General features: G+C 40.5%; 2 protein-coding genes across 2 annotated transcripts; one reads left to right on the top strand and one right to left on the bottom strand.

Annotated features, from left to right (window-relative positions):
• Positions 1-766: 766 nt before the first annotated feature.
• Positions 767-8,551, bottom strand: LOC135536027 (vacuolar protein-sorting-associated protein 36-like). Its single transcript, XM_064962420.1, has 6 exons — positions 8,367-8,551; positions 7,989-8,057; positions 7,688-7,758; positions 7,019-7,133; positions 3,612-3,701; positions 767-907 (listed from the first exon to the last, which is right to left on the bottom strand). Exons 1-6 carry the CDS (start codon positions 8,460-8,462, stop codon positions 782-784), a joined length of 567 nt encoding a protein of 188 aa, XP_064818492.1. The 5' UTR covers positions 8,463-8,551; the 3' UTR covers positions 767-781.
• A 222-nt stretch (positions 8,552-8,773) lies between these two features.
• LOC135536026 (proline and serine-rich protein 1-like) lies at positions 8,774-18,663 on the top strand (the record flags this gene model as incomplete). Its single annotated transcript, XM_064962419.1, has 5 exons — positions 8,774-9,334; positions 10,304-10,369; positions 12,219-12,287; positions 16,792-16,886; positions 18,570-18,663. Coding segments are annotated over exons 1-5 (369 nt in total), but the record flags the coding sequence as incomplete, so codon positions are not given.
• Between the last annotated feature and the right edge of the window lie 19 nt (positions 18,664-18,682).

The following is an 18,682-nucleotide window of genomic DNA, read 5'->3' as shown; positions in this document are numbered from 1 at the left end:
CATCTGTCTCTCATCCTCTCTTTACCCCGTCTGTCTCTCATCCTCTCTGTCTACCCAGTCTGTCTCTCATCCTCTCTCTCTACCCCGCCTGTCTCTCATCTCTCTCTCTACCCCGCCTGTCTCTCATCCTCTCTACCCGCCTGTCTCTCATCCTCTCTCTCTACCCCGTCTGCCTCTCATCCTCTCTCTCCCCCGTCTGTCTCTCATCCTCTCTGTCTACCCCGTCTGTCTCTCATCCTCTCTGTCTACCCAGTCTGTCTCTCATCCTCTCTCTACCCCGTCTGTCTCTCATCCTCTCTCTCTACCCAGTCTGTCTCTCATCCGCTCTGTCTACCCAGTCTGTCTCTCATCCGCTCTGTCTACCCCGTCTGTCTCTCATCCTCTCTCTACCCCGTCTGTCTCTCATCCTCTCTCTCTACCCAGTCTGTCTCTCATCCTCTCTGTCTACCCCGTCTGTCTCTCATCCTCTCTGTCTACCCAGTCTGTCTCTCATCCGCTCTGTCTACCCAGTCTGTCTCTCATCCTCTCTCTCTACCCCGTCTGTCTCTCATCCTCTCTCTCTACCCAGTCTGTCTCTCATCCTCTTTCTACCCCGTGTCTCTCTCTCTCTTTCTACCCCGTGTCTCTCTCTCTCTTTCTACCCCGTGTCTCTCTCTCTTTCTACCCCGTGTCTCTCTCTTTCTACCCCGTGTCTCTCTCTCTCTTTCTACCCCGTGTCTCTCTCTCTCTTTCTACCCCGTGTCTCTCTCTCTCTTTCTACCCCGTGTCTCTCTCTCTCTTTCTACCCTGTGTCTCTCTCCATCTTATTTCCTTTCTCACCTCTGAGATGTTTTTTCTCTGTCTCTTTCCTCCTCTCCTCTATCTTCCTCTCGATGCCGACGATCCCCACCGCTCGCGTCCTTCCTGTCTGTAGGACGACCAGAGAGGAGACGTTATTTACACGTACAGACATAGAGAGAATCGCAGAGAGAGAGAGAGAATCCCAGAGCGAGAGAGAGAATCCCAGAGCGAGAGAGAGAATCCCAGAGCGAGAGAGAGAAAATCGCAGAGAGAGAGAGAGAGAAAATCGCAGATAGAGAGAGAATCGCAGAGAGAGAGAGAGTTATAGCAGCAAAGGGGGACCACCTCCATATTAATGCCCATGGTTTTGGAATGAGATGTTTGACGAGCGGGTGTCCACATACTTCTGGTCATGTAGTTTACATCAGTCACTCAATTAGTCCCTGTCAGCTCCATTTTAGACAGCTAAACTAAACTTAGTAACCAGCTAACTAAACTTAGTAACCAGCTAACTAAACTTAGTAACCAGCTAACTAAACTTAGTAACCAGCTAACTAAACTTAGTAATCAAGGTCGAAATAGCGTCCAGAGATCCTCATTGATTTTGTTAGTCAATCTCACTCAGATATCATATTAAAAATTGCAACATTTCTCTCCGCCCCATGGCAAAATGTGTAGAACTGCAGCAAACTGGCTTTAAAACTGCAACATTTCTCTCCGCCCCATGGCAAAATGTGGCGAACTGCAGCAAACTGGCTTTAAAACTGCAACATTTCTCTCCGCCCCATGGCAAAATGTGGAGAACTGCAGCGAACTGGCTTTAAAACTGCAACATTTCTCTCCGCCCCATGGCAAAATGTGGAGAACTGCAGCAAACTGGCTTTAAAACTGCAACATTTCTCTCCGCCCCATGGCAAAATGTGGAGAACTGCAGCAAACTGGCTTTAAAAACTGCAACATTTCTCTCCACCCCATGGCAAAATGTGGAGAACAGCAGCAAACTGGCTTTAAAACTGCAACATTTCTCTCCACCCCATGGCAAAATGTGGAGAACTGCAGCGAACTGGCTTTAAAACCTCAACATTTCTCTCCGCCCCATGGCAAAATGTGGAGAACTGCAGCAAACTGGCTTTAAAACTGCAACATTTCTCTCCGCCCCATGGCAAAATGTGGAGAACTGCAACAAACTGGCTTTAAAACTGCAACATTTCTCTCTGCCCCATGGCAAAATGTGGAGAACTGCAGCAAACTGGCTTTAAAACTGCAACATTTCTCTCCGCCCCATGGCAAAATGTGGCGAACTGCAGCAAACTGGCTTTAAAACTGCAACATTTCTCTCCGCCCCATGGCAAAATGTGGAGAACTGCAGCGAACTGGCTTTAAAACTGCAACATTTCTCTCCGCCCCATGGCAAAATGTGGAGAACTGCAGCAAACTGGCTTTAAAACTGCAACATTTCTCTCCGCCCCATGGCAAAATGTGGAGAACTGCAGCAAACTGGCTTTAAAAACTGCAACATTTCTCTCCACCCCATGGCAAAATGTGGAGAACTGCAGCAAACTGGCTTTAAAACTGCAACATTTCTCTCCACCCCATGGCAAAATGTGGAGAACTGCAGCGAACTGGCTTTAAAACCTCAACATTTCTCTCCGCCCCATGGCAAAATGTGGAGAACTGCAGCAAACTGGCTTTAAAACTGCAACATTTCTCTCCTCCCCATGGCAAAATGTGGAGAACTGCAACAAACTGGCTTTAAAACTGCAACATTTCTCTCTGCCCCATGGCAAAATGTGGAGAACTGCAGCAAACTGGCTTTAAAACTGCAACATTTCTCTCTGCCCCATGGCAAAATGTGGAGAACTGCAGCAAACTGGCTTTAAAACAGCAACATTTTCAGATGTTTTGTGGCCCCCACCACCATCAAATCTTCCCTGCTATAAACTCACTGTACATTATCCTTTGTCATTTAGAAAAGAATAATTCTGGTCGATCCAGACGCTGTTTTAACGACTGACGAGATGTGTTCAAATCTCACAATTGACTTGCCCACCCAGAATTACACAAATTGCCCTATAGACCGATAAGCGAGACCGGTCAAATGTATTTTTGGGGAGGTTAACGTTTAGTTAATTAACATCCCTAGGTGAAACAGTACCACTGTATTCCTGGGAGTCTTAGCATCTCAGTCAGATATTAAATCAGAATATAAGAGGTGCTTTACCAACAGAGCCACACAAGGCCATAACAGAATAGACTAGGACGTTAAGTAGAGTATAGCAGAGGAGAGTGGAATAGAGTAGGACGTTAAGTAGAGTATAGCAGAGGAGAGTGGAATAGAGTAGATTGTCCAGTTAGGTATAGCAGAGGAGAGTGGAATAGACTAGGATGTTAAGTAGAGTATAGCAGAGGAGAGTTGAATAGACTAGGATGTTAAGTAGAGTATAGCAGAGGAGAGTGGAATAGAGTAGATTGTCCAGTTAGGTATAGCAGAGGAGAGTGGAATAGAGTAGGACGTTAAGTAGAGTATAGCAGAGGAGAGTGGAATAGAGTAGATTGTCTAGTTAGGTATAGCAGAGGAGAGTGGAATAGACTAGGACGTTAAGTAGAGTATAGCAGAGGAGAGTTGAATAGACTAGGACGTTAAGTAGAGTATAGCAGAGGAGAGTGGAATAGAGTAGATTGTCCAGTTAGGTATAGCACAGGAGAGTGGAATAGACTAGGACGTTAAGTAGAGTATAGCAGAGGAGAGTGGAATAGAGTAGATTGTCCAGTTAGGTATAGCAGAGGAGAGTGGAATAGAGTAGATTGTCTGTTCTATGACGACCTCTGACCTGTGAGTTGGTTGCCGTAGGGATGGGTTGTGACATGGGCGTACTCTCCCATCTCTTCTGGCTCAACTCCTCGGTCAGCCTCCGGAAGAACTACCCACAGACAGACAGACACAGACACCATGATGGCTCAGACTCAGTATAGGAAAACAGACACGGTGCCATTTTGGCTCTAAATTAGCACGCATCGGACGACAGTTTCACTCACTGCTCATTCGATGGTATTTTCCATTCGTGTACATTCACATTTCAGTCATTCAGCAGATGCTCTTATCCAGAGAGACTTACAGGGATTAATTAGGGTTAAGTCCCCATCGCTCAAGGGAACACACCCATTTTTTTCACCTCAGGGATTGGAACCAGTGACCTTTCGGTTACAGTCTGTTCACGCGATTAACAACTGAGCCACACAAGGCCAATCACATATCTACAGAGTCACGAGGCGGTATCCAATGGTACTACTCTCTTAACATATCTACAGAGTCACGAGGCGGTATCCAATAGTACTACTCTCTTAACATATCTACAGAGTCACGAGGCAGTATCCAATGGTACTACTCTCTTAACATATCTACAGAGTCACGAGGCAGTATCCAATAGTACTACTCTCTTAACATATCTACAGAGTCACGAGGCAGTATCCAATAGTACTACTCTCTTAACATATCTACAGAGTCACGAGGCGGTATCCAATAGTACTACTCTCTTAACATATCTACAGAATCACGAGGCAGTATCCAATAGTACTACTCTCTTAACATATCTACAGAGTCACGAGGCAGTATCCAATGGTACTACTCTCTTAACATATCTACAGAGTCACGAGGCAGTATCCAATAGTACTACTCTCTTAACATATCTACAGAGTCACGAGGCAGTATCCAATAGTACTACTCTCTTAACATATCTACAGAGTCACGAGGCAGTATCCAATGGTACTACTCTCATAACATATTTACTAGCCAGTATCCAATGGTACTACTCTCATGACATATTTACTAGCCAGTATCCAATGTAAATATGTAATGAGAGTAGTACCATTGGATACTGGCTAGTAAATATGTCATGAGAGTAGTACCATTGGATACTGGCTAGTAAATATGTCATGAGAGTAGTACCATTGGATACTGGCTAGTAAATATGTCATGAGAGTAGTACCATTGGATACTGGCTAGGTACTACTCTCATGACATATTTACTAGCCAGTATCCAATGGTACTACTCTCATTACATATTTACTAGGCAGTGTCCAATGTTACTACTCTCATTACATATTTACAGTATCCAATGGTACTACTCTCATTACATATTTACAGAAGTAATAATACTATAATATAAATAATAACAATAACACTATACTGGTAAATAATACTATAACATAATAATACTACAATAGTAATAATAAGAATACTGTAATAACAAGAATACTGTAATAGTAGTAATACCAATAATACTATAACAGTGTTAATAATACTACTATAGTAGTAATACCGGTAATAATACTATAATAGTAATAATACTACAATAGTAATAATAATACTATAATAATGCTACTATAATAGTAATAATAATACTATAATAGTAATAATACAACTATAATAGTAATAATAGTAATACTACTATAATAATAATAATATAACAGTAATAATACTATAATAATACTACTATAATAATACTACTATAATATGTATAATACTACTATAATAAGTATAATACTACTATAATAATACTACTATAATAATAATACTATAATAGGTATAATACTACTATAATAGTAATAATACAACTATTATAGTAATAATAGTAATACTACTATAATAATAATAATACTATAACAGTAATAATACTATAATAATACTACTATAATAGTTATAATACTACTATAATAGCTATAATAATAATAATACTATAATAAGTATAATACTACTATAATAATACTAATAATACTAATACTAATAATAATACTATAATAGTAATAATAATACTATAATAGTAATAATACAACTATAATAGTAATAATAATACTAATAGTAATAATAATAACACTACTATAATAGTAATAATAATAATAATACTAGAATAGTAATAATAATAATAATAGTAATAATAATACTATAATAGTAATAATAATACTATAATAGTAATAATAGTAATAATAATACTATAATAGTAATAATAATAACACTACTATAACAGTAACAATAATAACACTACTATAATAGTAATAATAATAATACTAGAATAGTAATAATAATAATAATAGTAATAATAATACTATAATAGTAATAATAATAATAATACTAGAATAGTAATAAAAATAATAATAATAATAGTAATAATAATAATAATAGTAATAATAATACTATAATAGTAATAATAATAACACTACTATAACAATAACAATAATAACACTACTATAATAATACTACTATAATAATTATACTATAATAATACTATAATAATACTACTATAATAGTAATAATACTACTATAATAATAACAAAAATACTACTACTATAATAATAATACTACTATAATAATAATAATAATACTATAATAATACTACTACAATAGTAATAATAATACTACAATAGTAATAATAATACTACTATAATAATACAAATACTAATACTATAATAGTAATAATAATACTTCTATAATAATAATAATAATAATACTATAATAATACTACTATAACAATAATACTACTACAATAGTAATAATAATACTACAATAGTAATAATAATAACACTACTATAACAGTAACAATAATAACACTACTATAATAATACTACTATAATAATACTACTATAATAATACTACTACAATAATAATACTACTATAATAATACTACTACAATAATAATACTACTATAATAGTAATAATACTACTATAATAATAACAAAAATACTACTACTATAATAATAATAATACTACTATAATAATAATAATAATAATACTATAATAATACTACTACAATAGTAATAATAATACTACAATAGCAATACTAATACTACTATAATAATAATAATACTATAATAATAATACTATAACAATAATAATAATACTACTACAATAGTAATACTACAATAGTAATAACAATACTACAATAGTAATAATACTACAACTACTATAATAGTAATAATAATAATACTACAATAGTAATTATAATACTACAATAGTAATAATAATACTATAATACTACTACTAATAATAATATAATACTACTACTAATAATAATATAATACTATAGTAGTAATAATAATACTATAATAGTAATAATAATAATACTATAGTAGTAATAATAATAATATAGTAGTAATAATAATAATATAGTAGCAATAATAATAATACTATAATAGTAATAATAATACTACTATAATAGTAATAATAATATTAAATGACTACTACCTCTATCTGTCCATGCTCTTTGAAGGACAGTTTGAAGTAGGAGAACTTGCTCTGCTGGTAGGGTCCTGGCTCCTTATTGGCCGGGGAAGCATGCAGGTGGACCACTATCTTGGCACTGCAGCGTCAGATACAGAGAGAGAGAGAGAGGGGATGTTCTGTCATATATCAATGATGAAAGCATAGTCAAGAGAGAGAGATAGAGGGGAGGTTCTGCCATATATCAATGATGAAAGCATATTCAAGAGAGAGAGAGGGGGTGTTCTGTCATATATCAATGATGAAAGCATAGTCATGAGAGAGGGGAGGTTCTGTCATATATCAATGATGAAAGCATAGTCATGAGAGAGGAGAGGTTCTGTCATATATCAATGATGAAAGCATAGTCAAGAGAGAGAGGGGATGTTCTGTCATAGATTAATGATGAAAGCATAGCCATGAGAGAGGGGATGTTCTGTCATAGATCAATGATGAAAGCATAGCCAAGAGAGAGAGAGAGGGGATGTTCTGTCATAGATCAATGATGAAAGCATAGCCAAGAGAGAGAGAGAGAGGGGATGTTCTGTTTTATCCAAGCGACTTATAGTAGTCACGCGTACATACATGTGAGTTGTCCTGCTACAAAGTGGTGGGTATTGTTTCAATAGGCTACATGGTTTAATTAGGAGTCACCTCTTTCCGATACCCGCAGCTTGTTCCTCAAAGTAGATGATCTGAGAAAGGGGTATGGCTATGCAGCATTCCTACACACACACACACACACACACACACACACACACACACACACACACACACACACACACACACACACACACACACACACACACACTAGGAGAGTAAATACTAGACACCATCATATCAGGGACATGGAAAAGGTCAAGAAAAGCATTAAAAATCACACTGGCTAATATGCAGATAAAGCTGTGGTGGGTGTTACCCATTGAATGTATATTTTTATGAAGTGTCACTGTACATGATTCTTCAGGTCCCTCCATATTAACTGGTGCGTACTCAGCAGAGCAATTCCAACATCCAACTTGGCCTGGTGGAAAGACAGAGCGAGAGAGGGACAACAAACGGTCAGATATGGTGCAGGCAGAAATGTGTATTTGGTCCGACAGCACTGTTGTAAACATCAACAATGACCTCGTAAACGTGTTTGTCAAGGCAAAAACACGCCCATGCAACGAACCAGTGACGTTATTTTATTTCCGATTAGCTAGTTGACTAGATTTATTCCACTATTTCAAAGAACACATTTAGCTAGATGGCTAGCTACCAATGTAACGTTACCGACTTAGCTAACTAGCTGTTTTCCTTGCCTGGCAATGCGAGCTTGTTAACATCATACCTTGTCTTCTCCGTCATAAAGTTTGACACCTCGTTGTTGAATCACCAATGTTTCATTCATTTCCAGAAGACCATTTGACCATGTGAATCTGTCCATTTTACTTGAATCAACACAAAATACAAGTATAAATAAATATTTGCCAACTTCTCACAGACCCGACGACATTTCCGTGTCTACTTCCTCAAGAGTGTCCAAAAATTTGCCTGTTTGCGCCCCGCAGCCTGAATGAAAATATGATCAATAAATCTATTATTTCACAGTATCTGTCGAAATAAAATATGATAATACAATGGTCGTATCATAATTTGTGATTAATATATAGTTCCACTTCAAACAAAAAATATTTGTTCTGAGAAAGTGATCTTTTAACTCATGTTTTTGAATGGGGTCCTAACAAAGGAAGTTGTCGCAGCGGTGTTAGCGGCTTAGTTTATTGTGGTTGTTATGTACAGTTCAAAATATGTCGATAAACTAAATGTACATACGATAGACGTTGTCAAACGCTTCAGTAAGGATACAATTCATTGATATATTCATTTCTCCATAGAGTAATTTGACCCTTTCTGCTCTGGTCTAACAAACTGCAGAGTTAAGCTAACATTAGCCAAGCTGTCAAGTAGCCAGTTTAACACAGCACTTTCTTGCTAGCTAACTAGCTAGCAATAGATTTTAAACGAGGACAACAAAGAAAACGTCGTAAAAACTGTGCCGTTTGTGAATTAACTTTGTCTTAAAGTCACATTATGAAGTGGATAGCTCTATTTTAATAGTAAACTACCAGTAGTTTGTCCGTTTTTAGATTATGTCAGTGATATTGATTGTACTGTAACGTTAGTCCACTGACTCGAGCTCGACAGCCAGGTGGCTATTTAATCAAGGAGTTATTAACACTGAGAATCCGAGATCGTGTATTCCGAACAAACATGGATAAGAAATCATTCGACATCGTCTTAGACGAAATCAGGAAGGTAAGTTTGGTTCAGTTAACCCAAGTGGCTAATAAAAATTATTTAACACCTACATGACATTGTCAGCTGAATGAGAATCTGGTTTTACACGACTCACGAGACTGAATATGGCACTTATACTTTAAGCAGCCGAGGAAGCAGCATTCAACTTGTCATTGTCAAGCTTGATACCGTTAAAATACGTTAAGTACTTACCAAATAATTTTTCGATGAGCAACTGCAGTCTTTACTTATGTAAATTAATTACGTACTACCAAAAAAGGTGTAAAAATACAAAAAAAATCCTTGTCTGAAAGGTATTATTTTTGACCAAGTGATCATGCGCCATATTTCACCTATTCTGCACCTCCTGCAATAGTCGTGGAATTAAAATACAGTAAATAAATCCTATCTAGAAATATACAAACGCTGTAAAACGTGCCCTATATTGTCTACTTAATGTATTTACATGAAATATTATTGCATTCTAATGAACCGCGGGTGAACCGACAGATTGGTATGAAGTTCATACACTGTTGCAGGTGATCAAATCAATGGCCTTTCCTGCTGCTGAATCAGCCAACCAACGTGCGTGACAGGAATGAGTGATTTTTATTGGAGGTACAGAAAAGGATTTGGTCATGTACACTTGCTCAAAACAATACTTAAATTCTTTCCAGGCATTTTGTCCGTTTACATGTCACTTTTTATTTAGACATTTTTTTGGTACATAAATGATGATAGAAACGCCATTCTTTGTTAAGTACCGAAATTATTTTGACATTATTAAGCTTGAAAAGCTGGTAAATGGCCAGTTGACTGGCTTAAAGGAGAATTGCCATATTCAACACCTGTAAACCCAGATTCTGGTTCACGGCTCAGCTATCTGGCTATGGAGAGCATGGCAGACGTTATCCACACCACTGACTGATGTATGTACACTAGGAGTCATTTCCAATGGTTTTTACTGGGCTTCTTCTCTCTCTGCAGTGCGTGCTAACAGATCAGCGGATTAAGGCGATAGAGCAGGTGCACGGGTACTTCTCCAGCGAGCAGGTACAGTAGCTAGTGAACAGAGAAGGTTGATGAATGACATCCAGTAATAGACATGCTAACCCCCTCTCCCTCCAGGTAATAGACATGCTACCCCCCCTCTCCCTCCAGGTAATAGACATGCTACCCCCCCCTCTCCTCCAGGTAATAGACATGCTAACCCCCTCTCCCTCCAGGTAATAGACATGCTACCCCCCCCCCCCCTCTCCCTCCAGGTAATAGACATGCTAACCCCCCTCTCCCTCCAGGTAATAGACATGCTAACCCCCTCTCCTCCAGGTGATAGCCATGCTAACCCCCCTCCCTCCAGGTAATAGACATGCTAACCCCCTCTCCCTCCAGGTAATAGACATGCTAACCCCCTCTCCTCCAGGTAATAGACATGCTAACCCCTCTCCCTCCAGGTAATAGACATGCTACCCCCCTCTCCCTCCAGGTAATAGACATGCTACCCCCCTCTCCCTCCAGGTAATAGACATGCTAACCCCCCTCTCCCTCCAGGTAATAGACATGCTAACCCCCCTCTCCCTCCAGGTAATAGACATGCTAACCCCCCTCACCCTCCAGGTAATAGACATGCTAACCCCCCCCCCTCTCCCTCCAGGTAATAGACATGCTAAACCCCTCTCCCTCCAGGTAATAGACATGCTAACCTCCTCTCCCTCCAGGTAATAGACATGCTAACCCCCTCTCCCTCCAGGTAATAGACATGCTAACCCCCTCTCCCTCCAGGTAATAGACATGCTACCCCCCCCTCTCCCTCCAGGTAATAGACATGCTAACCCCCCCCCCCTCTCCCTCCAGGTAATAGACATTTAACCCCCTCTCCCTCCAGGTAATAGACATGCTAACCCCCTCTCCCTCCAGGTAATAGACATGCTAACCCCTCTCCTCTCCCTCCAGGTAATAGACATGCTAACCCCCTCTCCCTCCAGGTAATAGACATGCTAACCCCCCTCTCCATCCGGTTAATAGACATGCTACCCCCCCCCCCCTCTCCCTCCAGGTAATAGACATGCTAACCCCCTCTCCCTCCAGGTAATAGACATGCTAACCCCTCTCCCTCCAGGTAATAGACATGCTAACCCCTCTCCTCTCCCTCCAGGTAATAGACATGCTAACCCCCTCTCCCTCCAGGTAATAGACATGCTAACCCCCTCTCCATCCGGTTAATAGACATGCTAACCCCCTCTCCCTCCAGGTGATAGACATGCTAACCCAGTTCTCCCTCCAGGTGATAGACATGCTAACCCCCTCTCCCTCCAGGTAATAGACATGCTAACCCCCTCTCCTCCAGGTAATAGACATGCTAACCCCTCTCCCTCCAGGTAATAGACATGCTAACCCCTCTCCCTCCAGGTAATAGACATGCTACCCCCCTCTCCCTCCAGGTAATAGACATGCTAACCCCCCTCTCCCTCCAGGTAATAGACATGCCAACCCCCCTCTCCCTCCAGGTAATAGACATGCTAACCCCCCTCTCCCTCCAGGTAATAGATATGCTAACCCCCCTCTCCCTCCAGGTAATAGATATGCTAACCCCCCTCTCCCTCCAGGTAATGAACACCAGGCACATGCTAACCCCGTCTCCCTCCAGGTAATGGACATGCTAACCCCCTCCTCTCCCTAATAGACATGCTAACCCCCTCTCCCTCCAGGTAATAGACATGCTAACCCCCTCTCCCTCCAGGTAATAGACATGCTAACCCCCCTCTCCCTCCAGGTAATAGACATGCTAACCCCCTCTCCCTCCAGGTAATAGACATGCTAACCCCCTCTCCCTCCAGGTAATAGACATGCTAACCCCCTCTCCCTCCAGGTAATAGACATGCTAACCCCCCTCTCCCTCCAGGTAATGGACATGCTGAAGTACTTCTCCTGGGCAGATCCTCAGATCAAAGCTGTCAAAGCTCTTCAACATGTGAGTGACAACAACAACAGCCAACTCTGCTAATGTTTTGTGTATTACTGTGTAAACAGTAGATAGACTGTGCATCCGGAAAGTATTCAGACCCCTTGACCTTTTTCACATTTTGTTACATTACAGCCTTATTCTAAATGGATCAAATAAAACATTTTCCTCATCAATCTACACACAATACCCCACAGTGAGAAAGCGAAAACAGGTTTTTAATGCATTTTTGCAAAAAGCAGCTATGAGGTTGAAGGAATTATCTGTAGTGCTCTGAGACAGGATTGTGTCGAGGCACAGATCTGAGGAAGGGTACCAAAACATTTCTGCAGCATTGAAGGTCCCCAAGAACACAGTGGCCTCCATCATTCTTAAATGGAAGTAGTTTGGAACCACCAAGACTCTTCCTGGAGATGAATGAGCAACGTCTCTGGAGAGTGAAAATAGCTGTGCAGCAATGCTCCCCATCCAACCTGACAGAGCTTGAGAGGATCTGCAGAGAAGAATGGAAGAAACTCCCCAAATACAGGTGTGTCAAGCTTTTCATACCCAAGAAGACTAGAGGCTTTTGCCAAAGGTGCTTCAACAAAGTACTGAATAAAGGGTCTGAATACTTAAATAAATACTGAATATTGAATACTTGTAAATACTTGTAAATATGAATTTTCATTTTTTTATTTTTTTTTTAAATAAAAATTAATATATACACTTGCAAAATGTCTAAACCTGTTTTTGCTTTTTCATTAGGGTATTGTGTATAGTTTGATGAGGGGAAAGAAACTATTTTATCCATTTTAGAGTTGTAACGTAACAAAATGTGGAACAAGTTAAGGGGTCTGAATACTTTCCTAAAGCTCTGAACAAAATGATTATTATAAATGATTATTATAAATTATTTTGTAAATTATTATTAGAAATTATACAATTTTATAAATTATTATAAACCAATTATAAACCATAACTCACATACAGATCGGTAGAAATGGTAAGATAAATTGGCATTCTGCGAAAGCCGTCAGGGGCTGGAGGAGAATAGTTGCGCCCTCTTGAGGCATTTGTCCTATCACATCAAATCGTAAGCTTAAAGCATCAGACGAGCTCAATGCATATAGTTGATTTTATTAAACACATAGGGTGTGTCTATAAATGGAAAAATACCCGTTTTAAAATGTTCACCAATTGATTAGTCGAAAGAACAGTCGATTTTCGGTAGACCAAGCTCATTTTTAGTTGGGGACAGCCCTAATAAATACATTTCTTAGAAGGTTCTTAGAAATCAATCTTCAGTTGTTGGATATTGTGTTTAGAGTTGGGATGGGCACGGTTTTAAACCTGAGCACTACGGCAGACCCTGTCAGTCATCCTCTAAACCTGAGCACTACTGCAGACCCTGTCAGTCATCCTCTAAACCTGAGCACTATGGCAGACTGTCAGTCATCCTCTAAACCTGAGCACTACGGCAGACTGTCAGTCATCCTCTAAACCTGAGCACTACGGCAGACTGTCAGTCATCCTCTAAACCTGAGCACTACGGCAGACTGTCAGTCATCCTCTAAACCTGAGCACTACGGCAGACTGTCAGTCATCCTCTATACCTGAGCACTACGGCAGACTGTCAGTCATCCTCTAAACCTGAGCACTACGGCAGACCCTGTCAGTCATCCTCTATACCTGAGCACTACGGCAGACTGTCAGTCATCCTCTAAACCTGAGCACTATGGCAGACTGTCAGTCATCCTCTAAACCTGAGAACTACGGCAGACTCTGTCAGTCATCCTCTAAACCTGAGCACTACGGCAGACCCTGTCAGTCATCCTCTAAACCTGAGCACTACGGCAGACTCTGTCAGTCATCCTCTAAACCTGTTCACTATGGCAGACTGTCAGTCATCCTCTAAACCTGAGCACTACGGCAGACTGTCAGTCATCCTCTATACCTGAGCACTACGGCAGACTGTCAGTCATCCTCTAAACCTGAGCACTACGGCAGACTGTCAGTCATCCTCTAAACCTGAGCACTACGGCAGACCCTGTCAGTCATCCTCTATACCTGAGCACTATGGCAGACTGTCAGTCATCCTCTAAACCTGAGCACTACGGCAGACTCTGTCAGTCATCCTCTAAACCTGAGCACTACGGCAGACTGTCAGTCATCCTCTAAACCTGAGCACTATGGCAGACTGTCAGTCATCCTCTAAACCTGAGCACTACGGCAGACTGTCAGTCATCCTCTAAACCTGAACACTACGGCAGACTGTCAGTCATCCTCTAAACCTGAGCACTACGGCAGACTCTGTCATCCTCTAAACCTGTTCACTATGGCAGACCCTGTCAGTCATCCTCTAAACCTGAGCACTACGGCAGACTCTGTCATCCTCTAAACCTGTTCACTATGGCAGACTGTCAGTCATCCTCTATACCTGAGCACTACTGCAGACCCTGTCAGTCATCCTCTAAACCTGAGCACTATGGCAGACTGTCAGTCATCCTCTAAACCTGAGCACTATGGCAGACTGTCAGTCATCCTCTAAACCTGAGCACTATGGCAGACTGTCAGTCATCCTCTAAACCTGAGCACTATGGCAGACTGTCAGTCATCCTCTAAACCTGAGCACTACGGCAGACTGTCAGTCATCCTCTAAACCTGAACACTACGGCAGACTGTCAGTCATCCTCTAAACCTGAGCACTACGGCAGACTGTCAGTCATCCTCTATACCTGAGCACTACGGCAGACTGTCAGTCATCCTCTAAACCTGAGCACTACGGCAGACTGTCAGTCATCCTCTAAACCTGAGCACTACGGCTGACTGTCAGTCATCCTCTAAACCTGAGCATACGGCAGACTGTCAGTCATCCTCTATACCTGAGCACTACGGCAGACTGTCAGTCATCCTCTAAACCTGAGCACTACGGCAGACTGTCAGTCATCCTCTAAACCTGAGCACTATGGCAGACTGTCAGTCATCCTCTAAACCTGAGCACTATGGCAGACTGTCAGTCATCCTCTAAACCTGAGCACTATGGCAGACTGTCAGTCATCCTCTAAACCTGAGCACTATGGCAGACTGTCAGTCATCCTCTAAACCTGAGCACTACGGCAGACTGTCAGTCATCCTCTAAACCTGAGCACTACGGCAGACTGTCAGTCATCCTCTAAACCTGAGCACTATGGCAGACTGTCAGTCATCCTCTATACCTGAGCACTATGGCAGACCCTGTCAGTCATCCTCTAAACCTGAGCACTATGGCAGACTGTCAGTCATCCTCTAAACCTGAACACTACGGCAGACTGTCAGTCATCCTCTAAACCTGAGCACTACGGCAGACTGTCAGTCATCCTCTAAACCTGAGCACTATGGCAGACTGTCAGTCATCCTCTATACCTGAGCACTATGGCAGATCAGTCATCCTCTAAACCTGAGCACTATGGCAGACTGTCAGTCATCCTCTAAACCTGAACACTACAGACTGTCAGTCATCCTCTAAACCTGGAGCACTACGGCAGACTGTCAGTCATCCTCTATACCTGAGCACTATGGCAGACCCTGTCAGTCACTAAACCTGAGCACTATGGCAGACTGTCAGTCATCCTCTAAACCTGAACACTACGGCAGACTGTCAGTCATCCTCTAAACCTGAGCACTACGGCAGACTGTCAGTCATCCTTATACCTGAGCACTACGGCAGACTGTCAGTCATCCTCTAAACCTGAGCACTACCGGCAGACTGTCAGTCATCCTCTAAACCTTACGGCAGACTGTCAGTCATCCTCTAAACCTGAGCACTCACGGCAGACTGTCAATTAAACCTGAGCACTACGGCAGACTCTGTCAGTCATCCTCTATACCTGAGCACTACGGCAGACTCTGTCACGTTCCTAAACCTGAGCACTACGGCAGACTGTCAGTCACTTTCAAACCTGAGCACTACGGCAGACTGTCAGATCCTCTAAACCTGAGCACTACGGCAGAGTCATCCTCTAAACCTGAGCACTACGGCAGACTCTGTCAGTCACACCTGAGCACTACGGCAGATTTTTATGAGGGCAGACTCTGGATCCTCTAAACCTGAGCATTCTTGAAAACATATGGTCACAAGCAACAAAGATCTCTAAACTAGAGACATGCGACATCCTGAATTTTAAAACATAGTCACAACAAAGAAAGAGTTTTAAATAATAATAAAATGCTTGACTCTCTTGACCAATCAGAATGTTGCAACAGCACATGGCAGATGCAACAGAGGACATGCTGCTTTTTAAATGTCATTTTGGGCATGAAAAGCAACAGTATAAGACAAGGCGGTCTGAAAATGGGTAGATAATTACTGGAGATACTACTTTCCCCACCTTTTTGTGACTATGTGGACACCCCCCCCCCAAAAAAAAAAAAAATAATTTCAGGATGTCCATGTCCTTCTCTAGTTTAGAGATCTTGGTTCTTGTGCATTATTTAGCTAAATACTGGCCTGCATGTTTTGATTAAACTTTGACTCTTTGTGTGTTTCTTCCAGAAAATGGTTGCCATCCCCACTACCAAAGTGGCCAATATCCTCAACTGTTTTACCTTCTCTAAGGACCGACTGGTGGTTCTGGAACTCATAGCTCTGTGAGTAACTTACGAAATCACATTTTACATTATGGTAATTCACATTTTTAGATTATGCTAATTCAAGGAACAGACCAGTTAGATTATGGTAATTCATATGAACAGAACCAGTTAGATTATGGTAATTCATATGAACAGAACAGTTAGATTATGGTAATTCATATGAACAGAACAGTTAAATTATGGTAATTCATATGAACAGAACAGTTAGATTATGGTAATTCATATTAACAGAACAGTTAGATTATGGTAATTCCTTTATAGACAGAACAGTTAGATTATGGTAATTTCATATGAACAGAACAGTTAGATTATGGTAATTCACATGAACAGACCAGTTAGATTATGGTACCATATGAACAGAAATTGTTAGTTTATGGTAATTCATATTAACAGACCAGTTAGATTATGGTAATTCATATTAACAGAACAGTTAGATTATGGTAATTCATATGAACAGACCAGTTAGATTATGGTCATTCATATTAACAGATTATGGTGGGGCCGGCAGTGTAGCCTAGTGGTTAGAGCGTTGGACTAGTAACCGAAAGGTTGCAAGTTCAAATCCCCAAGCTGACAAGGTACAAAATCTGTCTTTCTGCCCCTGAACAGGCAGTTAACCCACTGTTCCTAGGCCGTCATTGAAAATAAGAATTTGTTCTTAACTGACTTGCCTAGTAAAATAAAATAAAAAATAATAATTCATATGAACAGACCAGTTAGATTATGGTAATTCATAATATACTAACCGTGTGTTCAGTGACAGTATTACCGAACAGAAATATAAATGCAACATGCAACAATTACAAAGGTTTTTTGAAACCGATATAGTCTCTGTATCTGTGCACGTGTGATAAATAAGATACATAACGAATATACTGTACACACTTAATTCCACTAAATTTAGCTAATTAACCTATAGACCGATAACAAATGTATTTATTGAATAGGCAAAAAAAAAAGCATTATTTAGAAATGTTATATATATATATATATATATATTTATGTTATGTTATGTTATTCTATCCTCGTGGGGACCAAAACATTTATTTCCATTCACAATCCTATTTTTCATAACCTTAACCCGAACCCTAAATCTAACCACTAACCCCTCACCCTAACCCTAATTGTAACCCCTAAGCTTAAAGTAGACTTTTCCCCCCCCATGGGTACTTGGACTTGTCCCCACAAGGGTGAATGTTATTTGTTGTACTGTCCTTGTGGGTACTTTGAGGGGATTTGGGGCCCTACAGGTATAGAAGAACCAACCAACAAATGTATGTTCTAGATCCTCATACTGTATGTGTTCTAGATCCTCATACTGTATGTGTTCTAGATCCTCATACTGTATGTGTTCTAGATCCTCATACTGTATGTGTTCTGAAGAACTCTACATCTGGGCTGTATTCATTAGTAGACACTGTAGCAAAACATTCTGCAACAGGAAAAACAAAAACAAGCATTTCTTCATGGACTAGTTCCGATTTTCTTCCGTGATTTCGTTACTAGTGAATAGGCCTAAACCCTACTTGATATAGGAAGGCTGGGACATCCTTGAATGTGCTCATGACTTTAAATCTAATCAGTTGATGGATCAGAACAGCTACTCGATTAGTTAGTTGATTGATTGGCAGATTGATTGATTAATTAACAACCCCGGTGGGTTGTGCTCTTTTCTGCCAGGAACATCTCTGATGCCCAGAACTACCGTCCCGTAGAGGACCTGTTCCGTATTCACCTGTCTGAGAAGAAACGAGCCCGCAGGATCCTAGAGCAGGTAACTCACACACTGTCCT

The sequence above is a fragment of the Oncorhynchus masou genome, unplaced genomic scaffold (assembly GCF_036934945.1).
Source record: "Oncorhynchus masou masou isolate Uvic2021 unplaced genomic scaffold, UVic_Omas_1.1 unplaced_scaffold_5459, whole genome shotgun sequence".
Classification (NCBI taxonomy): Eukaryota; Metazoa; Chordata; class Actinopteri; order Salmoniformes; family Salmonidae; genus Oncorhynchus; species Oncorhynchus masou.
This window is presented reverse-complemented; position numbering and strand designations above follow the sequence as displayed.

Coding starts and splice junctions, on each gene's coding strand:
- LOC135536027 (XM_064962420.1), bottom strand. CDS start 8,462: ATGGACAGATTCACATGGTCAAATGGTCTTCTGGAAATGAATGAAACA. Junction 8,058..8,366: donor TTTATGACGGAGAAGACAAG/GTATGATGTTAA, acceptor TCTTTCCACCAG/GCCAAGTTGGATGTTGGAAT. Junction 7,759..7,988: donor GGAGGGACCTGAAGAATCAT/GTACAGTGACAC, acceptor GTGTGTGTGTAG/GAATGCTGCATAGCCATACC.